Below are 23190 nucleotides of genomic sequence, written 5' to 3'. Positions count from 1 at the left end.
CAAAAAAAGGTAATCTCACCGAAGCAGATTTTGGTTGACTGGAAAAATCTGTTCTTTAATAATGGGTCTGAGATCCTTAAAAGTTACAAGAAAGTTACCAATGACTGTGAAGACAGCGGCATACACTCACCACTGCCTTGCCTCCTTCATCTTTCCTTTAAAGAATGAAGATAACAGAGGAATCATGAGAATGAATTCAGCATAAAACAGCTGACAACTCCCACACATATACAGGCATTCCTTTTATTATGTTAGAAATATTCCTTAATGAGCTAGCAATCATTTACGTGAAGAAGAGACCAGAAAACAGATTTATGACAGTATTAGCCTTATCCTTGATTAGACATGTAGGAATTTACCCACAAAACATTATTGCTTAGAGTATGTTAGTGAAGATCTAAGAAGCTGTGAACTTGAAAGAGCTCCTTTCTGCTTGTGTGGCTGCTCCAATCACACCCCAAGACTTAGTTACAAGGATGGAAAAATTCTCCTCTTTTGAACTTAAAGCTTTACAACAGTTCGGATACTGTAAGAGAAGAAAACAATAAACAAAGGTTCAGAATCATTTAACACCACTAAAACTTTTTTTTTTTTTTTTAATATTTCTCCCTCCATAAGCCCCAAATCATTACCACAGTCTATACTACACAGCTAAAGAGAAAGCTTACCTCTTTCCTGCATGCATCAGATCAAAGGCTTCATTAATTTGGTCAAAAGGCAGACTGTGAGTCACAAACTCATCAACTTTTATCTTTTTGGACATATATTCAGACACCAACTTTGGGACACTTTCTACACTCTTCCATCCTAAAGGAAATCATACATTTATTCATTACTTTTTCCAACAAATCTCTATAGTATGCTTATTACTTAGTAGGTGACAAAGACATCTAAAAGAATGAATTTAAGAGGAAAAACTTAAAAACTTCAAAATCAGCCTAGAGAGGAGGAAGAATTTAATACACATCTTTAAGTTAAAAAAGCAGATGCCTTTTGAGCACTTTTTCTGTGTTAAGATTTACTAAAATCTCATTAAATCTTAATAGAGATTTTAAAACTATACAGGACAGAACTCTAGAAGTCTCAAAACACGCTTATTTAAGTCCACAAGAGTAAAATTTCTATAATCATGAAATTCAAGGAAGAAAAAAATTGATGTGATATAAGACTTTATTTCTATGCTTTGAATTTCAACAATAAGGATAACAACTCAGAATAAAAAAACTGTGAGCTGAAAAGCAAAGTAGAAGATCTTTATTTATATGTTAAGATTTTAAACAAAGCCAGATCCTCCAATTTTTCACTTGTATTAAAAGAAGCAGTAAATGTACAAATAAGCTTTCACATCTTTTAAAGTAGGGTTTCTTTGGACTATATTTCAAGCTTCCTTTGTGTGTGTGTGCTAAGTTGCTTCAGTTGTGTCCAACTCTGTGAACCCATGGACTGCTGCCTACCAGGCTCCTCTGTTCATGGGGTTCTCCAGGCAAGAATACTGGAGTGGGTTGCCATTTCCTTCTCCAGGGAATCCTTCTGACCCTTTTCCAAATCTCCCTCCTTACATCCTCGACAGATGACCTTTTCATTCCAAACTGATGCTTTCCACCCCTCCCGTCCCCCATTTAAACCTCCTGGTAACTGAGACAACTACAGCCAACGCTATCCCCTACATCAAAACTTCTATTTACATTGTGAGTCATGTGTTAGCAACACCCATGGGCCCCAAGGCTCCAGCTTATTTCCCAACAAGCATGTGCTTGGGTGAGGCTTCAGTTAGAAGTGACTTCCAATCCCCCTGGCTCAGTCTCCCAGACATTTTTAGAACGTTCTCAAATATAGCTCTGGACCCTCAGCGGATGCCCCTGAGCTGCATGTGTGGCTCTACAAGTCTGTTCTAACACACTCAGGTGGGGCATAATAGTGTCTAGGGCTTCGGAAAGGGTTTAGTCAGCTTGACATTTTCCTTGACAAACTGTGTAGTATAAAGAAGGAAAACTTTGGCCAAACCCCTCATTTTTCATACTTTCCCAATCTTCTGGCCTTGGAAAAAAAAAATGTGGCATGATATGAGGCAGGGGATAAGACACTTTGTTAGACACAGATTGTTTCATTTGAAAGTCATGCTATGTAATACTTTTTCCTTAGGAGAATGGTAAGGATATAAATATATTTTTAAAAATCTAATAAAAACTTAAGATTTACTTCATTCACAATAGTTGGGATATATAAACATGTTTTGATGTCTCTTCTCTTCCCTAGCTGAGCGACCCTAAGAAAGATAGAAACTGTTTCTTAGCACTCTCCTGGTAGTTGGCAACCCCAAGTAACCACATTCTCTGAGGATCACTCAAGGGAAAAATGATCAGTCTGGCAGCTTTTCCATTTTGTTATAAGGCTCTAACTTAATGTTTTACTCAGACTGGTTACTGCTGAAATCAGCACTGTTTAGAGAGAAGCATGATCACATCCAGGGATCACTGCACTCTCTGGGAAAATGAGTAAAAAAATGCCATTAACTTATATAAGTCTACCAGATGACACAAGGTGGCTGGCCTGGTTTATCCTGTATCCAGCTTCTGACCTAGTCCCAGCTATTTCATTAATGGAATATTAGTTTTTTTTTTTCAGTGTATAAAAAGTAGCCTTGTGTTTCAGAAGAAGCTGAGCACCTCCCCAGTCCCCAGGGTTAGTCCTCGTTGGGATTACAATTCTGCTGAAGAAAATAACAGAAGAAAATGTCCTCATCTATCAAATTACCTCCAAAGGCAGTGCCTTTCCACGTGCGGCCCGTGACTAGCTGGAATGGACGAGTGGCGATTTCTTCACCAGAGGCAGCTACTCCCACTACCACGCTGGTGCCCCAGCCTTTGTGGCAGGCCTCCAGCGCGGCTCTCTGCAGGCAAACCACAGAAGTCAGTGCATTTTGCTAAGAATATCTACTTCCCCAGAAACTTCTGGGGGACAGAGTAGTGGTACAGAGTTTCTTTAGAAAAATGGCAACAAAATGATCAAAGTGTTTATTAAGTCGTTTAATTTTATTGAACAATTTTAACAGGTACTTTTAAAAGAATTTGCTAACTTGGCTAAATATTAACACAAATTGAAAGAATTTAAAGCTTTTATTTGTTGTCGACTTTAAAAAGTTAAGTCTTAGCATGAAATTCTAAAGACCATAATAAAGGCAGCAGCAGAGAAGTGACAGTAATAATCCTGCTGAGTGTCTACTCTGTCAAGTACATGCCTACAATACCTATACCTGATTACTATCTGCATTTTACACTTGAGGAAACAGATTTAAAGAAGTTAACTAGTTGCTCAAGGTTACTGAGTTACTATGTAGATATATATCTAATTCCAAAACCCATGTTCTCTCTAACTGCATCATTTTGCCTTTTCATTTAATGAAATGCACTTTAAGATTTAGCATAGACTGAAAGGTAAAGAAACATTTTCCTTCATCTTTCCCTTGTATAGTTTAGTAGTTATTTTCCCCTTATTTCAGCAACCATTCTTATCCGAGAATTTAAGACTTCTCCTTTGCAAAAAAACTCAACTTTTTATCTTAATAGAGGAAATTACATTTAAAAAGGCAGTTATACACACACACAAGCACACGGAATGAAACCAGGCATACTCACCATGACTTTCACATTACCAATACACTCAAAGGAATAGTCGACTCCCCCATCAGTCATCTCAATGAGCACTTCCTGGATCGGTTTACTGAAGTCCTGGGGGTTAATACACTCAGAGGCCCCAAACTCCTTGGCTCTTGTGAATTTGTCCTTATTGATGTCCACACCAATGATCCGGGTTGCACCGGCCACCTTACAGCCCATGATAACTGCCAGTCCAACTCCTCCCAGGCCAAAGATAGCACACGTAGAGCCGGGCTCCACCTGACATTAAAGACAGCCTATAAGGTCCTCATTCACAAGAGTCAGCGAAATCATCAGGTTTCTTACAGGTTGGGCCAAGTTCACTATTTCAGCAAAGCTTTGCCGTATGAAGTGTGAAGGTGGAAGCTAAAACCCAGGCCAACACTTACCTTGGCAGCGTTCAAAGCAGCACCATAACCAGTTGAAACGCCACAACCCAGAAGGCATACTTTATCCAGAGGTGCTAAAGGATCAATTTTAGCAACAGAAATGTCAGCCACAACTGTGTATTCAGAAAACGTGCTGGTTCCCATGTAATGTAAAATTGTCTTTCCTTTACAAGTAAATCTGCTAGTGCCATCTGGCATTAATCCTTTTCCTTGAGTGACTCTAAAGAAAAAGAAATCAATGTTTTAAAATGATGACCAGTAAATAGAAGACTGTGCTAAGACCAAAACTCTTAATTTCTAATGTATTTATTAATCAATTTAGCACCTTTCACCAATGCCTGATTAGGAAAACTTTTAAAAGAATTATAATCTTACTAATCTTTTCCAACATTCAATATCCTTCCAGATTACCTGTCAAGAGTACTGAAATAATTTTAACAGGTACAACTTATGGATCACATGAAATGATTTTAAAAATTCCATCATGTGACCCTATATGCGAGACAGCAAAAGAGACACAGATAAGCGTGTGTCTTACACAGAGACACAGTAAAGAACAGTCTTTTGGACTCTGTGGGAGAAGGCGAGGGTGGGATGATTTGAGAGGGTAGCGTTGAAACGTGTATATTATCATATGTGAAGCGGATTGCCAGTCCAGGTTCCATGCATGAGACAGCGTGCTCAGGGCTGGTGCAATGGGATGACCCTAGGGGGTGGGATGGGGAGGAAGGTGGGAGGGGGTTTCTGAATGGGGAACACATGTGGCCTGTGGCTGACTCATGTCAATGTATGGCAAAAACCACTACAGTATTGTAAAGTAATTAACCTTCAACTAATAAAAATAAGTGGAAAAAAAAAAAAAAAGGCAGAGACATTACTTTGTCAACAAAGGTCCGTCTAGTCAAGGCTATGATTTTTCCAGTGGTCATGTATGGATGTGAGAGTTAGACTACAAAGAAAGCTGAGCACAGAAGAATTGATGCTTTTGAACTGTGGTGTTGGAGACTCTTGAGAGTCCCTTGAACTGCAAGGAGATCCAACCAGTCCATCCTAAAGGAGATCAGTCCTGGGTGTTCACTGGAAGGACTGATGTTGAAGCTGAAACTCCAATACTTTGGCCACCTGATGTGAAGAGCTGACTCACTGGAAAAGACCCTGATGCTGGGAAGGATTGAGGGCAGGAGGAGAAGGGGACGACAGAGGATAAGATGGTTGGATGGCATCACCAACTCAATGGACATGGGTTTGGGTGGACTCCGGGAGTTGGTGATGGACAGGGAGGCCTGGCGTGCTGTGGTTCATGGGGTCGCGAAGAGTTGGACACGACTGAGTGACTGAACTATATCAGCAGATAAAAGCAGATGTCCAAACTGGTTAATTCAGATTTCTTAGGAGGCCTATTTCAAAAGTGTAATAGTCTCCATGGATTCAAGTTATCTTCTCTCTTGCAACGGTTTCAAAATTATTTTTGATATTCTAAATGGTTGATGTAACATCTTGCTTAGGAATATGGGCCCTAAAGGCAGACACAGTCAATCAGTTCAGTCGCTCAGTCGTGTCCAACTCTTTGAGACCCCATGGACTGTAACACGCCAGGCCTCCCTGGCCATCAACAACTCCCGGAGATTACTCAAACTCATGTCCATTGAGTCGGTGATGCCATCCAACCATCTCATCCTCTGTCATCCCCTTCTTCTCCTGCTTTCAATCTTTCCCAGCATCAGGGTCTTTTCAAATGAGTCAGTTCTTCGCATCAGGTGGCCCAAATATTGGAGTTTCACCTTCAGCATCAGTCCTTCCAATGAATATTAGGACTGATTTCCTTTAGGATGGACTGGTTGGATCTTTTTGCAGTCCAAGGGACTCTCAACAGTCTTCTTCACCACCACAGTTCAAAACCATCAATTCTTCGGTGCTCACCTTTCTTCATAGTCCAACTCTCACATCCATACATCATTACTGGAAAAACCATAGCCTTGACTAGACGGACCTCTGTTGGCAAAGTAATGTCTCTGCTTCTTAATATGCTGTCTAGGTTGGTTATAACTTTTCTTTTAAGGAGCAAGCGTCTTTTAATTTCATGGCTGCAGTCACCATCTGCAGTGATTTTGGAGCCCAGCAAAATAAAGTCAGCCACTGTTTCCCCATCTATTTGCCATGAAGTAATGGGACCAGATGCCATGAGGTTAGTTTTCTGAATGTTGAGCTTTAAGCCAACTTTTTCACTCTCCTCTTTCACTTTCATCAAGAGGCTCTTTAGTTCTTCTTCACTTTCTGCCATAAGAATGGTGTCATCTGCATATCTGAGGTTATTGATATTTCTCCCGGCAATCTTGATTCCAGCTTGTGCTTCCTCCAGCCCAGCGTTTCTCATGATATACTCTGCATATAAGTTAAGTAAGCAGGGTGACAATATACAGCCTTGACGTACTCCTTTTCCTATTTGCAACCAGTCTGTTGTTCCATGGCCAGTTCTAACTGTTGCTTCTTGACCTGCATACAGATTTCTCAAGAGGCAGGTCAGGTGGTCTGGTATTCCCATCTCTTTCAGAATTGTCCACAGTTTGTTGTGATCCACACAGTCAAAGGCTTTGGCATAGTCAAAAAAGCAGAAGTAGATGTTTTTCTGGAACTCTCTTGCTTTTTTGATGATCTAGCAGATGTTGGCAATTTGATCTCTGGTTCCTCTGCCCTTTCTAAAACATCTGGAAGTTCATGGTTCAGAGACTGTTGAAGCCTGGCTTGGAGAATTTTGAATATTACTTTACTAGCATGTAAGATGACTGCAATTGTGTGGTAGTTTGAGCATTCTTTTGGATTGCCTTTCTTTGGGATTGGAATGAAAACTGACCTTTTCCAGTCCTGTGGCCACTGCTGAGTTTTCCAAATTTGCTGGCATATTGAGTGCAGCACTTTCACAGCATCATCTTTAGAATTTGAAACAGCTCAACTGGAATTCCATCATCTCCACTAGCTTTGTTCGTAGTGATGCTTCCCAAGGCCCACTTGACTTCACATTCCAGGATGTCTGGCTCTAGGTGAGTGATCACACCATCATGATTATCTGAGTTGTGAAGATCTGTTTTGTATAGTTCTTCTGTGTATTCTTGCCACCTCTTCTTAATGTCTTCTGCTTCTATTAGGTCCATACCATTTCTGTCCTTTACTGAGCCCATCTTTGCATGAAATGTTTCCTTGATATCTCTGATTTTCTTGAAGAGATCTCTAGTCTTTCCCATTCTATTGTTTTCTTGTATTTCTTTGCACTGATCACTGAGGAAGGCTTTGTTATTTCTCCTTGCTATTCCTTGGAACTCTGCATTCAAATAGTATATATATACCATATATATATATGGTATATATTTCTTTCCTTTTCTCCTTTGGTTTTCGCTTCTCTTCTATTCACAGCTATTTGTAAGGCCTCCTCAGACAACATTTTGCCTTTTTGCATTTCTTTTCCTTGGGGATGGTCTTGATCCCTGTCTCCTGTACAGTGTCACGAACCTATGTCTATAGTTTTTCAGGCACCCTATGAGATCTAATCCCTTGAATCTATTTCTCACTTGCCCTGTATAATCATAAAGGGATTTGATTTAGGTCATATCTGAATGGTCTAGTGGTTTTCTGTACTTTCTTCAATTTAAGCCTGAATTTGGCAATAAGGAGTTCATGGTCGGTGCCACAGTCAGCTCCCAATCTTGTTTTTGCTGACTGTTTCATGCTGTACTCCAAGGCCAAATTTGCCTGTTACTCCAGGTATTTCTTGATTCCCTACTTTTGCATCCCAGTCCCCTATAATGAAAAGGACATCTTTTTTTGGTGTTAGTTCTAGAGGGTCACACACATGTGTTCAAATCCCATGTGGCCCTTGTCAAGTGAATTAACTTCTATGCCTTCATTTTGTCATTAGAAAATCAGAGAAACCATCTTTCTTAGAAATTGCTAAAATCAAATGAGAGGTTATATAAGCATTAGCACTGTGCCTGGCACAGAGTGCTTAATATATGTTACTTTTAATAAAAATAAACACTAGAACTTGATGTACACTCTTGCATAAACCCTTTGGAATATATATGAATAAATAAAATATATATAGATGAAGAAAAAGTCAACTGCCTGTGGATTCAAGAACATTTCCTTTGAGAGAAACAGAAATACGACCAGAAACAAACATGTGACAAAGCTCTACACCAATAACCTTTATGTCTTTATGATAGCAAGTTAAATTTACTTTGTCAGAAACTGCTCTGCTCTCAGAAGAGGCTCATGAACAAAAGGTGATATGGATATATTCTAAGCTTTGAAAGAACTTGTCCTTCTAAAAGCTTGCAGCCACAAAAAAGCCTATAACCATTACTCTACTTGGTATTTCAGAAGTCTTTCAGATAGTGTTTGGAATTCCCTTTCATAATGATTATAGTTTTATTTTCTCGGTTCTAGTTTTATAACTGTGTTTATGTGATAAAATAAATGCAATTTTGTTTTCCAAAAAAAGAAACTAATTTTGTCAATGGCTTTAGAAAACAATGCAAAAACAAACAGATCTCCCAAATACTGCTGGGTGGGAGTATATCCCATGACTCAGCAACTTCAATCCTAGGGAAATACCCAAGAGAAAGTTGCATAAATGTCCATTAAGATATCCATCAAGAGACACAAATGGATGCTCCGAGTGGCACTAACCATAGCAGGGTCAAACTGGGGAGCAATGTAAATGTCCATGAACAGGAGAAAGGGTAAACAGAGACATTTGGAATGAAACAAAAGAGAATCAGAGGAATACAGCAGAGTGGCCACCTCAACAGACATTATGAATGAAAGAAACCAGGCAAAAGAGCACATACTGCATAATTCTGTCTATATGAAGTTTTACAGTGAAAAATAACAATAGTGGTTACCTTTGAGGGAGGGAGGTGTTGACTTGTAAGGGACATGAAGAACTTTGTGGGCAGCTGGAAGGGTTTTCTATCTTGATCTGAGTGAAGGTTATAACTATTAGGTGTGTATAGGCATAAAAATTCATGGAGCTGTACACTTAGTATTTGTACACTTTAATTACTTCATTATATGTATGTTCTACTTCAGTGACAAAAAAGGGGCAAAAGGGGAAAATAGATACAAGATCTTAAATGCCTCAAAGAAGTTCTTTAAATGTGTTACCTTGCTACAATAAAATAACCACCTTTTCTTTGTCAAAGGGTTATGTTATCTCTTGGAGTCTTCCCAAAACCTTATGAGCTAAGTTTTATTACTTTGGTTTCATGGACAATAAAATGGCTCATAAAAATGCCTTCATTCAATTTCATAGCCATGTCCCTCCTTACTACCTATTTTGGCAAATTTAGCCTAGTTTTATGGAAAGAGAATGGGTTCAAAAAATTGCTTTATCTCTCCTAACAGCTGATGATGCTGAGCACACCACTTAATTTCCAAGTCTAAATTTTCTCATCTATGAAAATACAGTGATACCAGTGATAATGACAGGTTGTCATAAAGACAGAATGAAATAATGCACGTAGAATGCTCTGTATAAATTGCCACATAATTACTTATCATGACTAATATTACCTCTTGTATTAAGAATAAAATAAAAAAATACTAACCTTATCTTCTGGCAAAGGTTTGTTTTAGGATTCAGACAAAATTTGCATTCTCCACACTGGGGGATGTAAAGTGGGATGACAGTATCACCTAGAAAACAAATGCAAGGACACTATCCTGAATTGGTAGCACCTGATTCTAAACAAATACCTCAGCCCCTACAAATTCCCATTCTTGTCAACTCACACAGCTTTGCAGGTGAACAACTTTAAGGCCTAAAACTTTACCTACATAACATCATTCAGACACTGCCCGACTGTGCAGGGGAAAAAAAAAAACAAGCTTCAAATTTTTATCTAAATGAAACTTTTAAAACAGTAAGTGGAGAACAAGGAGGTCATGTGCTTCATTAAACTGACCTGATGCATCTTCAAAAATATTTGCTTAATTGGGCAAAAACCATGTCAGATAAGTGGCAGTCTCATAATCAGAAAGGAAAAAGCTCTCAAATATTTGTGTTTTCCAGATGAGGAATAAAATCAATCTTGACAACTTAGGCAGTAACTTATTCACAAATAAACAATGTATAGTTTATTAGAAATATAATTTCCTATAAAAATAAGCCAAAACTGTAAAATAAGTGGTTCAAATACCCTCCTTACCTGCCTTCAGCTTAGTAACTCCTTCACCAACACTCTCCACAATTCCAGCACCTTCATGTCCCAAGATCACTGGATAATTCCCTTCAGGATCAGCCCCACTCAGTGTATAGGCATCAGTGTGGCAGACTGCAGTGGCAATAATCTAACAGGATATTAAATAGCGTCTAAGTGTATGCACATGCAATTCAGAGTGACACATAGGTCAAAGGAGAGACATTTTTACTTAACAGCATATTTTATTGATTAGAAGATACATTTCTTTCATATTTTAACCTAAAATCAGCACGTGCTTATCACCGATGGCATCTTAACAATTGGAATTGGCAGCATTTTCTTAGTGGTACATAAACATAATGGTACATTTATAGGCAATGAAACATAGTGTATCTATTCTCCTTTTCAATACATGTTAGCAGGAGAAGGTAAACCAGGGCATTTTATGGGTATGGTGCTTTCTGCGGGTGTGGAGAGGAACACCAGCTGTGTGCAAAAGCAGGTAGAGCCCATCTCACTACTGGCCTCCTCCTGACTGTTGGGGAATGAGGTTTCTAAAAAGACATATGCCAGCTTGCTTGGTCTGCGGCAAAACTCAAGAGCCTTTACTGGAACCAACTCCCTCTTTAGCAGCCACACAGAATTTCTGCTCAAATAAGCCCTTTATCCCAATTTTTCTGGCTTTCAAGTATCTCTTTTCTTTTCAAACTGCCAAAAGCACAGAAAGGAAAAGTCTTGAGAGTGTCCATTTTTCTGCTTCTCACATTTAAACCCGATTACAATGTAACATTCTTAGCTGTTTGTTAGCAGTTTGCCAGGGAAGACCAGTAGCCTTGTACAGTTCATATTAGCACATTCAGGATCAACTTTTTCTTTAGTAGCAAAATCACAATCAGGTTGATTTCTATAAAGATTTCAGATTCCTGGGCCTGGGTTAAAAGAATCTGAAAAAGTTATTTGGCCCTGGCTTCTAGACTTGTTAAATGTATCCCTGGAAGCATGAGAACTGGAGGTGGGATGGGGGAAGGATACTTCAATTCACAGCAAAAAATGGTTATTTTTTTCTAGAAGGTTCATTTTACTCAATGGTCATTACTTTAAAGCACTGATTTTACATCACAAGTACAGAGTAGAATGCCAGAGTATCCAGCTGGCTGCCTTGTGCAATATGCTTCTCTCCAGGGATAACTTCACTGTCTCTGACACAGCAGAGATTAAGAGGTGCTGGAATAATGAATCCCCTGAACCTTGGACTTGTCTGCAATGGTCAGCACATTTTAAAGCTCTCTAAGCAAGCCTGCTTCACTTGCTTGTTGATCCAGTCAGTTAGGAACCTGTTCCCAAATCTTATTTGAAGTTTCTTCCAATAATCCAAAGAATCTTAAAGAGTACATCTTAAGTTATGGGATCAGCAGAAAGGGAAACATCCTATAAAGTCACCCTAAACCCAGGCTACAGAAGATCAACTGCACTCATCCATTGATCCATGGAGGCTGTTCAGTGCAACACCAAAGCTAAAAAGAGGAGAGGAGCACTACAGAGGTGAGAGGGATGGACTGAAAGCTGGGATTCCAAGGCTGGATGACTCTCAGGCCCTCCTCCTTGACACTGTCCTTGGGGATTTCTCCTCTGAAGACCTCAGAGGACTCAGCTACCCAGAGACCTAATTGTAGGCCTTCTCTTCCAGTGCCTTAGATGTTTCATTACCTTAATTCGAACTTCATGAGCCTTTGGGGGTGCCACCTCTACCTCCTCAATAGAGAGAGGCTTCCCAGCCTCCCAGGCAACTGCAGCCTTGCACTTGATAACCTGCAATGGGAAAACAGAGCAAGATGTTTATCCTCCTGAACTAATCACAGCTACTTAATTCAGAAGATGATGAATGCTAATCTTAGAAAGTATATCACAGATTCACAATGACACAACTCCAAGTGATACTGAGAACTGCCTGGCATGTGTTTATACTTTATATAAATAGTACTCATTAAAAAACTTTCATTGAGATGATCACATGTGGAAGTTTCATTCGGGAATTCCCTGGTAGTCCAGTGGTTAGTTCAGCACTTTCACTGCTGGGGCCTGGGTTCCTGTTGGTGGGGGCGAGGGAGGGGAAAACTCAGATCCCTGCAAGCTGCATGGCCAAAAAAAGTTTCATTCATCAAATATTTAATGACCCTCTACAACGCATAAGCAGGAGAAGGTTAAAAATACGGTTCCAAGAGAATCTGATTCAGTAGTCTGGTATAGGGCCCAAGGGCGCTGAATGCTTAAGATGTGCCCTATGAAATTTTTTTGCTCAGGCTGGTGTAAGCAGCACTGGTTTACTGTAAAACTGCACAGTGGGAAGTGGTAAAAGGAAGAGAATCAGAATGGGGAATCTAAAAAAAAACCGCATCTATCCCTTTCAATTGTGCTCTGCAATGCAGTAGCCACCTGTCACATGTAGCTCTTGAGCACCTGAATGGCCAGTTTGAACTGAGATAAGCTGTACCTGTAAAATAATCCCAGGTTTTGAAGACTCATTATTTAAAAAATACTGATTACATGTTGAGATGGTATTTTGAATATACTGGGTTAAATTTTAATCCAACTTACTGCCATTTTAATGTGGCTAATAGAAAAATTCAAATTATATACATGACTCATATTGTATTTCTATAGTATAGTGCACTTTAGAGATTACAGTTGGTATACTTCTCCTTTACCAGAGAATCAAGTATAATGAGGAAGGTTTTGATTAGTTCACAGAATGATTATGAAACATGTTTATGGAATAAAGGTCGTGCTGAGTTTATAGTAGACTTGAAAGCCAATAATTACAAAATGTGTGACTTAAAGGGAGAGGCACAAAGTGCTATAGAATGCAAAATGTGGAGAAAGAGTGTAACAGTGTAACTTTGGTTGGTGGGTTTGGGGAAGTGTCACTTTTAACTGGGATGAAAGATGAGGAATAGTGACATAAAGATAAAGATAAAATATCTACATATAGAATGATTGTGAGCTGTGGATATGAAAATGAAGCCCCTGATACAGTCCTTGACAAGGTGCAGCTTTGCAGAAATAAGTTAGTAGCCATTAGTAGCAAGAGAACAAAGAGTGGAGGAAAAGAGCTGAACTATGCAGAAGAATGAGTGGCTTGCATAAACTTATGAGGCTGGAAAGAATCACTTTTAAAATTAAAATGTAGATATTAAATGCTGATAAAAATAAAAATTTATACGCTGCATTAGAAACTTTTTTCACCTCAATGTACCATAAATCCCAAACTCCAAAAGTAAAATTCAAAATACTAACAATGAAATCATATTCTAGAGATCTGAAGCAACAAGAATAAATAATTCATTCACAATCTAAGCTTTAAATCCCTCCTCCCCCCTTTTAAAGCATATCTGAAAGTTTAACGTTTTCCTTTCAATAACAATTCTAAACAAAACAAAGCCTCACTCTAAATCCGCAGGCGACTGCCCTGCTTCAACCTCTCAACTATCACAGGAAAAACAGCTGCCATCTAGTTAAATCTTAAAGATCGTTTGGACTTTATCATTTTTATTCAAGTTCAAATCTTTCAAGAACATTTATTAACTTTGTAAAGCATTAAAACAAACAGCGACGTTAGATTAATCCTGTTACTCGCATATTTCTGCCTTTACTGGCTAATGTGTATTTCAGGAACTTTTAATAGCCTGTTGCCAGGTTGCTTCTTTGTGTTCAGAGTTGCATGGCTGTCCTCTTATCCACCCTCAACCCTTGACACATGCCAGCAAGTTCTGACTACTGTGGCCAAAGGTTATGGCTGACTTCCATCCTCTTTTTGGCTATTATGGTTTTATATTTTGTAATTTTCCTCAAATGACCCTGTGATTACTTGTGAAGCTTAAAATGAAAGTTCCTTTTAAAGTGGAAATAAATTTGTGACAGAAATTTCAAATTATCAAACAGGTCATGAAAAAAATAACATAAGTCCATTTCCACATGCCCAGGGAAGATTGTCTATTCTAATTGGATCGTGTCCCCCTGTTATTGCCTAATTTGTAACCCCCTGTTCAATTTTCCCCAGAAAAAAAAAAAAAAAAAATAGCCTGTTGCACAGGGTGCAACCCCGGATCACTATCCTTAGAGTGACCACTAATCGCGACTAACCTGTAACTCTCAAGTTTTTTTTATCTAAAATGGGGTACTATCTTGCATAGGTGTTACAAAGGATTAAAGTAGGGTGTGTATAAAGCTCTGGTGCCCAGGTGCTCCAAAACGTTACGGAGCCTTCCAAAAGTACAGTCCTTGGAGGCAGAGTAATAGCTCAATTAGGAACCACTATGTTGAAACACAACCTAGGGGTCAGGAGCACGGGCTCCGGCTGCAGCTTTGCTACCTGTAAGTATAATCCACAGCAAGTGATGTACCTTTATGTACGCAAAGCGCGGGGGCTCTTAAACCACCTCCCAAACACCAGGATACCGATCCCACCCCGCCCCCACTCTTGGGTTCTCCCCACCCCCATCCCACTTCGGCTGCCCCCGAAGCAGCAGAACCCGCCCACGAAAGGAGCCGAAACAAAGTTTCCTGCCCCCCTCCCCGCTGAGCAGCTAGCTCTTCAAGGCCGCGTTTCGGCTCCACCAGCCAGAGTCAGGCTCCGGGCCAAGCCCCGCGCGCCCCCCACTCCCCTCAAGCCAGCGGCCAGATTCAGCTCCATGCTTTCCCTCCCTCCCTTCCTTCCTTGGACTCAGCCTGCGTAACAGGTGATTATACCTGGTTCGCCATTTCCTCAGGCTGCAGTCAGCGTGAAGCAGACGACTTGGAAACAGCCCTGCAGGGTCGCGGATGTGGGCGGGGCATGCGTCTGCCTGCGCCGGGGCGAGCGTGGAGGCGGGGGTTGCGGGGGCTGGAACGTGGCGGGTGGGGCTTGAGGCCTGGCAAGGCCGGAGCGCTAGTTGATACCAGGTGGTCTCGCGAGAAGTTGGGGTTTCCAGTAGGCTGGAAAGCGGCGGCGGACGCGCAGTGAGCAACGTAAAACAATCTGTAAAATATATCAGATGAGGGTTTCCCCGTGTAACTGTAGCCCAGGCAGCGTAGATAAAGCTTATAAAGGAGAGATGTAGACGGCGAGGAACCAGGAATTTCACTGGAAGTACGTGAGAAACCTTAAGAGGACTGCACCTTCTACACACCTTGAGGGCACGTCTTGAAAGGGCTCAAAATGAGTGAGATACAGCTCTGCAGGAGAGTCTCCATCAGCTGAGCTTTGAGAAGGATAAAGGGCACCCCCCAAACGGGGGCTTATTGGGAAAAGTCCCAGTGTCAACTTGGGGAAAAAAATAATAGCACAAAGGAAGACCTGTGAGTTGAGTTTCTTCAGTGCCTTACTGAGGACTGTGGCCTGGAGACAGCCTCTCAGATATCCCTGAAGAGCTATTCTGAAAAGGTGGGGGAAGTCTAGTATACGTGTGATTTTGGGGTGCGGAGTTGAAATCAAGTACATCTCCTGGAGGATTATTGCTAGTCCTGAGGAACAGATATATAAATGAGTTTTGTGTTTTTTCTAAATATGGGAGGATGTGAGAATCTAGGTTCTAAAAATGTTTCTCTTGAAATATTTCTAACTATCTAAGGGCCTGTTTCGCCTATTTTGCCAGAGCACAGAGTGCCTCTTGATCTTTTCCCGGAATTCCTCTCAGTGTGTACTGCGGGTCAGTGATTGCTGTGGCTAATAACGCAGGCCTTGTAGAACTGGATGGTGGGCAAAATTCTTCAGTTTACTCCAGGCTCCTCCTATTCCAGCTGCTGCTGAAGGGTGAGTAGGATTTATAGTGGTGGTTCATAGGACATGGAGAAGGGGCAGTGAAAAATCTCTGGGACATGGATGCAGTTGATGTGTTTTTAGATTGGAGCAGAGTATAGAGAGAGGGAGGATGGATTATTTCCTAGTTTACTTTTAAACTCTGTTAGGGATGCTGAATTTTATTAGAATGGCTTTATTGGACAGACCACTCTCTTCTCGCTGCTCTCTCTCTTTTTTTTAATGGCATTTTAATGGCTCCTTCTCAGTATGCACCTTAAGTGTTGGTGCTCTCACAATATGTCCAAAATGTTTCACGTCATCCACTTATCTTTACTGTGGCTTTAACTTTTATTTATATAGAGACAACTTCTAGATTGTGAATCAGGATGGCTTCTGGTAAACTCAAGACTTGAGAAGTTCCTCAAGTCAATGTTAAATACTGAACCACAGATTAAAGAAGCTCAGGGAACACCAGGGAGCCTAATGCCAAAAGACAAAACCAAACCAAACAAACAAAAATACACTTAGGCATAATATATTCAAACTACGGAAAATCAAAGGAAAAAAAATCTTGAAAGAAGCCAGAAGGAAAGAAAACATCTTATGAAAAGAGGAGCAAAGGAAAAATTACATCCAGTTTCCCCTCAGAAATCATCTAAGCAAAAATATAGTGGAATGAAACATATGTGTTGAGAAAAAAACCTTCCAATCTAAAATTCTGTGTTCTGTAACTTTATCCTTTAGAAGTGAATGAGAGATAAAGACTTTCTTATATAAACATTGATGAAATTTGTTACCAGAAGACATGCCTTGCAAGAAATGTTAAAAGAAATTCGTCAGAGAGAAGGAAAGTGAGTCAAGTCAGAAACTCATCCAAATAAAGAAGGGCAATAGGGAGTGAATAAGTGTTAGTAAAATAAAAACTTTTATTTTTCTTTATTGATTTAGCAGAGAATATAGCAGATAACAGTTTCATTCAAAATAAAAATATTCAAAACAGTATTATTAAAAATAATAGAAAAAATACTTCATGATTATAAGTATGTATAACTGAAATGGATGACCGCAATGACACAAGGGATTAGAGAGAGGATTATATTGTTTTTGTAAGGTGTTAGTACTGCCAGTGAGGCAGTATAGTGCTATTTGAAAGTGAACTTGGATTAACTGTAATAAATATATATTGCAAATTCTAGGGCAAACACTAATTTTTTTTTTAAAGTACAATTGATATACTAAGAAAGAAGGGAAAATGAAATCATGTATTGGGTTGACACCAAAAAGGAAGAGAAGGCAAAAATGGTAACAAAGAAGGGTGACCAATATTAATGGAAAACAGTAACAAATACAATAGATAGTAATCTCACTGTATCAATAATCATTTAAAATGTCCATGGTCTAAATGCACCAATTAAAAGATAGAAATTGTCATTGTGAATCTAAAAACAAGTATCAAATATATGTTGTATTTTAAAAGTCTGCTTTAGTTTTTTAAATAAAAAATTTCTTTTGGCCATGCTGCACAAAGTGTGGGATCTTAGTTCCCTGAACAAGAATTGAGCCTGGTCCCTCAGCAGTGAAAGCATGGAGTTGTAACCATTGGATTGCCAGTGAATTCCCCCAAAAACCCACTTTAAATAGAGAGGTACCTATAAATTAAAAGTAAAAGGATGGAGAAAGGTAAGCTAATACTACTGGAAATAAAGTTAGAATAGCTATATTAATTTCAGATGGCAGATTCAAAGCAATAAATATGGGGTATAAAGAGAGGTGTTGCATGATCAAGAGGTCAGTTGTCCAAGAAGGCATAATAATCCTTAATGTGTATGTATCTAACAACAGAGCTTCATAGTACATGAGGCAAAAACTGATAGAACTTTAAGGAGAAATATATAAATCCACTAGTACAGTTGGAGGCTTCAACATCCCTCTATCAGAAATGGATAGATCCAGCAGGTAGAAAATCAGGACATGGTTGAACTCAACAGCACCATCAATCACCTGGACATAATTGACATCAGTGGACTATTTCATTCAACAATAGCAGACAACATTTTCTTCTCACTATCACATGGAACATTCACTGAGATAAACTACCTTCTGGGCCATAAAACACATCTTAATAAGTTTAAAAGAATAAAAATCTTGCAAAGCATGTTCTCTGACCACAATGGGATTAAAAATAGCTAGAAAATCTACAAATACATGAGATTAAACCATACACTTCTAAATAACACGTGGGTCAAAGAAGAACTCTTAAGAGGAATTAAAAAATATTTTGAACTTAATGAAAATGAAAACACAACTTAAAATTTGTGGAATGTAGTGAAAGCAGTGCTTGTGGGAAAATTTGTGACATTGAATGCAGGTATTGGGAAAGAAGAAAGATCTAAAATTAATCATTTAACCTTCTATCTTAGGAAAGTAAAAAGATCACATTAAATCCAAAGTAAGCAGAAGAAAAGAAATAATAAAATTTAGAGTAGAGGGGAGTTCACTGGCAGTCCAGTGGTTAAAACTCAGCACTTTTCACTACTATGATTCCAGGTTCAATCCCTGGTTGGAGAACCAAGACCCTGCAAGCTGCATGGCACAGTCAAAACATTAAATTTATAAAAAGAATGAAAGGGAGGCACACGAATTACCAATTTCAGAAACAAAAAGGGACATCATGATCTCTATGGACATCCATAGGATAATAAATAATACTATGAATAACTCTATGCCCACAAATTTTGTAACCTAGATTAAATGGCCAATTCCTTGAAAGGCAATCTGTCCAAAACTCACACAAGAAGAAATAGAACATTTGGCTAGGCCTATATCTTAAAGAAATCAAATCAATAATTAATAACTTTCCCAAACAGCACCAGGCTCAGAGGGGTTCACTGGTGAATTCTACCAACTATTTAAGAAAGAAAGTATACCGGAGAGAGACACACGCAGAGGAAGATAGATACTTACTAATTCATTCTGTGAAGCTGACATTACCCTAATACCCAAACCAGGCATAGCCATTACAAGAAAAGAAAACTAGAGACCAATATCTCTCATGAACCTACATGTAAAAATCCTTAGCAAAATATTATCATACTGAATCCAGTAATTAATTTTAAAAAAAGCCTTAAATGGCACAATCAAGTGGGATTTATCTCTGGTATGCAGCTTTGTTCAACATTTGAAAATCAACTAATGTAATTCATTTCATTAACAGTTCAGTTCAGTCACTCAGTTGTGTCTGATTCTTTGCGACCCCATGAACCGCAGCACGCCAGGCCTCCCTGTCCATCACCAACTCCTGGAGTTTATCCAAACTCATGTCCATAGAGTTGGTGATGCCATCCAACCATCTCATCCTCTGTCGTCCCCTTCTCCTCTCGCCCTCACTATTTCCCAGCATCAGGGTCTTTTCAAATGAGTCAGCTCTTCGCATCAGGTGGCCAAAGTATTGGAGTTTCAGCTTCAGCATCAGTCCTCCCAATGAACACCCAGGACTGATCTCCTTCAGGATGGACTGGCTGGATCTCCTTGCAGTCCAAGGGACTCTCAAGAGTCTTCTCCGACACCACAGTTCAAAAGCATTAATTCTTCTGCGCTCAGCTTTCTTTATAGTCCAACTCTCACATACATACGTAACAAATAGAAAAACCATAGCCTTGACTAGATGGACCTTTGTTGACAAAGTAATGTCTCTGCTTCTTAATATGCTGTCTAGGTTGGGCATAACTTTTCTTCCAAGGAACAAGTGTCTTTTAATTTCATGGCTGCAGTCACCATCTGCAGTGATTTGGGAGCCCCCCAGAATAAAGTCTCTCACTGTTTCCCCATCTATTTGCCGTGAAGTGGTGGGACCAGATGCCATGATCTTAGTTTTCTGAATGTTGAGCTTTAAGCCAACTTTTTCACTCTCCTCTTGCACTTTCATCAAGAGGCTCTTCAGTTCTTCTTCACTTTCTGCCATAAGAGTGGTGTCATCTGCATATCTGAGGTTATTGATATTTCTCCCAGCAATCTTGATTCCAGCTTGTGCTTCTTCCAGCCCAGCATTTCTCATGATATACTCTGCATATAAGTTAAACAAGCAGGGTGACAGTATACAGTCTTGACTTACTCCTTTTCCTATCTGGAACCAGTCTGTTGTTCCATGTCCGGTTCTAACTGTTGCTTCTTGACCTGCATACAGATTTCTCAAGAGGCAGGTCAGGTGGTCTGGTATTCCCATCTCTTTCAGAATTTTCCACAGTTATTGTGATCCATAGTCATTAACAGGCTAAAGAAGAAAACTCCTGTGATCATATTAATAGATGCAGAAAAAGCATTTGACAAAATACAACACCCATTCATGATGACAACTCTAGGAGTAGAGGGGAACATTCTCAACTGGATAAAGAGTATCTACAGCAAATCTACAGCTAGCAACATACTTAATGATGAGAAAGTAGAAGCTTTCCTATTAAAATCAGGCACCAGGCAAGAATATCCTCTCTGACCACTCTTTCTCAATATTACACTGGAAATCCTCGTTAATGCAGTAAGACAAGACAGTAAAAGATATACTGATTGGCAAAGAAGAAATAAAGTTTTCTTTGTTCACAGATGATATGACTTTAAAGAAAATCTGTTGTTGTTGTTCAGTCACTAAGTTGTATCTGACTCTTCATGAACTCATTTGTAAGAATTCTCAAAAAACTTGTGGAACTAATTAATGACTATAGCAAAGTTGAAGGATACAGGTGGTACACAAGAGTCAATTGCTTTCCTATATACCAGACTTTCCTATATGCCAGCAATGAACAAGTGGAATTGGAAATTAAAAACAATACAATTTACATTAGTATGGGGAAAATGAAATACTTGGGTTTAAGTTTAGTAAGGTATGTATAAAACCTGTGAAGAAAAACTGCAAAAATCTGAAGAAAGAAGCAAGAATGAAATAAATGGAGAGATATTCCATGATCACAGATAGGAAGACTTGATACTGTCAAGATGCCATTTCTCCCTCTCTTGATTTATAGATTCAACAAACACAATTCCAACAAAAATCTCAGCAAGTTATTATTTTTTTAAATTAATTTTAATTGGAGGTTAATTACTTTACAACATAGTGGTGGTTTTGCCATACATTGACATGAATCAGCCATGGGTATATATGTGTCCCCCTGTCCCAAAACCCACTCCCACTTCCCTCCCCATCCCATCCCTCTGGGTTGTCCCAGTGCACTAGCTTTGAGTGACCTGTGTCATGCATCAAACTTGGACTGGTGATCTGTTTCACATATGGTAATATACATGTTTCAGTGCTATTCTCTCAAGTCACTCCACCCTCACCTTCTCCCTCAGAGTCCAGAAGTCTGTTCTTTACATCCGTGTCTCTTTTCCTGTCTTGCATATAGGGTTGTTGTTACCATCTTTCTAAATTCCATATATGTGCGTTAATATTCTGTTTTGGTGTTTTTCTTTCTGACTTCACTCTGTATAATAGGCTCCAGTTTCATCCACCTCATTAGAACTCACTCAAATGTGTTCTTATAGCTGAATAATATTTCATTGTATATATGTACCGCAACTTTCTTATCCATTTGTCTCCTGATGGACATCTAGGTTGCTTCCATGTTCTAGCTATTGTAAACTGCTGTAATGAACATTGAGGTACACCTGTCTCTCTCAGTTCTGGTTTCCTCCGTGTGTATGCCCAGCAGTGGGTCTTATGGCAGTTCTATTTCCAGTTTTTTAAGGAATCTCCACACTGTTTTCTATAGTGGCTGTACTAGTTTGCATTACCACCAACAGTGTAAGAGGGTTCCCTTTTCTCCACACCCTCTCCAGCTTTTATTGTTTGTAGACTTTTTGGTAGCAGCCATTCTGAACCCGCGTACCTTGTTGTGGTTTTTCTTTGCATTTCTCTGATAATGAGTGATGCTGAGCATCTTTTCATGTGTTTGTTAGCCATTTGTATGTCTTCTTTGGAGAAATGTCCGTTTAGTTCTTTGGCCCATTTTTTGATTGGGTCATTTATTTTTCTGGTATTGAGCTGCATGAGCTGCTTGTATATTTTGGAGATTAATTCTTTGTCAGTTGTTTCATTTGCTATTATTTTCTCCCACTCTAAAGGCTGTCTTTTCACCTTGCTTGTACTTTCCATCATTGTGCAAAAGGTTTTATGTTTAATTAAGTCCTATTTGTTTATTTTTGCTTTTATTTCCATTACTCTAGGAGGTGGGTCATAGAGGATCTTGCTGTGATTTGTGTCAGAGAGTGTTTTGCCTATGTTTTCCTCTAGGAATTGTATAGTTTCTGGTCTTACATTTAGATCTTTAAGCCATTTTGAGTTTATTTTGTGTATGGTGTTACAAAGTGACAGCAGTTATTTTTGTGCTGTTGACAGACTGACTCTGAAGTTTATATGAAGAGGCAAAAGACCCAGAATAGTCAACTCAATGTTGAAGAAAAAGAGGAAAGTTGGAGGACTGACACTACCCAACCTCAAGACCTACTATAAAGCTATAATAATCAAGACAGTGTGGTTATTGGCAAAAGAATAGACAAATAGATCAGTGGAACACAATAGAGAGCCCAGACACAGACCCACATAAATATAGTCAATGATGTTTGACAACATAACTAAGAAAATTCAATGGAGAAAATGTAGTCTTTTTGGTAAAATGTAGTCTTTTGGTAAAAAAGTGTTAGCTGTAACAACTGGCCATTCACATGCAAAAAAAAAAAAAAAAAATGAAACTAGATGCAAACTTCACAAAAAGTAAAACCCATAATGGATCATAGACCTGAATGTAAAATGCAAAACTGTAGAAGTCCTAGAAGATAACATAGGAGAAAATCTAGATGACCTTGGTTATTGTGATGACTTTTACAATACCAAAGGCATGATCCATAAAAAGAATAATTGATAAGCTGGACATCACTAAAAAAGAAAAAATTCTGCTCTGTGAAGTACATTGTCAAGAGAGTAGGACAAGCTACAGACAGAGATAATATTGGCAAGGCATATTGATAAAGAACCATTTCCCAAAATATACAAAGAACTCTTAATAAGAAAACTAAACTCAATTAAAAATTGGGCAAAAGATCTGAACAAATTGTTCGTTGAAGACACACCATATTGCAACTCAGCATATAAAAAGGTATTGAACATCATATGTCATTTGGGAATT

At 39.1% G+C, this 23190-nt stretch overlaps 1 protein-coding gene and 1 long non-coding RNA gene across 4 annotated transcripts in view; one reads left to right on the top strand and one right to left on the bottom strand.

Annotated features, from left to right (window-relative positions):
- Positions 1-229: 229 nt before the first annotated feature.
- On the bottom strand, positions 230-15144 carry LOC133071700 (alcohol dehydrogenase class-3). Its single transcript, XM_061164355.1, has 9 exons — positions 14989-15144; positions 11950-12051; positions 10249-10390; positions 9649-9736; positions 4046-4265; positions 3636-3896; positions 2755-2890; positions 669-807; positions 230-526 (listed from the first exon to the last, which is right to left on the bottom strand). The coding sequence occupies exons 1-9, from the start codon at positions 14998-15000 to the stop codon at positions 502-504; spliced, it is 1125 nt and encodes a 374-aa protein (XP_061020338.1). The 5' UTR covers positions 15001-15144; the 3' UTR covers positions 230-501.
- Positions 15145-15231: 87 nt separating this feature from the next.
- LOC133071703 (uncharacterized) overlaps positions 15232-23190 on the top strand; it is a 178003-nt gene continuing 170044 nt past the window's right edge. For 2 of the 3 annotated variants that reach the window (XR_009696507.1, XR_009696505.1), the window contains exons 1-2: positions 15232-15367; positions 15873-16030. This is a non-coding gene — a long non-coding RNA (uncharacterized LOC133071703). Of the gene's footprint in view, positions 15662-15872; positions 16031-23190 lie in introns of all 3 variants that reach the window. The other variant, XR_009696506.1, reaches the window with a different exon arrangement.

Source organism: Dama dama, chromosome 17 (genome assembly GCF_033118175.1).
Source record: "Dama dama isolate Ldn47 chromosome 17, ASM3311817v1, whole genome shotgun sequence".
In the NCBI taxonomy this organism is placed as follows: domain Eukaryota; kingdom Metazoa; phylum Chordata; class Mammalia; order Artiodactyla; family Cervidae; genus Dama; species Dama dama.
This window is presented reverse-complemented; position numbering and strand designations above follow the sequence as displayed.

Excerpts from the sequence above, each read along its gene's own strand:
- LOC133071700 (XM_061164355.1), bottom strand. Across the intron at positions 808-2,754 it reads GAAAGGCACTGCCTTTGGAG|GATGGAAGAGTGTAGAAAGT; the intron begins GTAATTTGATAG and ends GATTTCCTTTAG. Across the intron at positions 527-668 it reads CTGATGCATGCAGGAAAGAG|TATCCGAACTGTTGTAAAGC; the intron begins GTAAGCTTTCTC and ends CTTCTCTTACAG.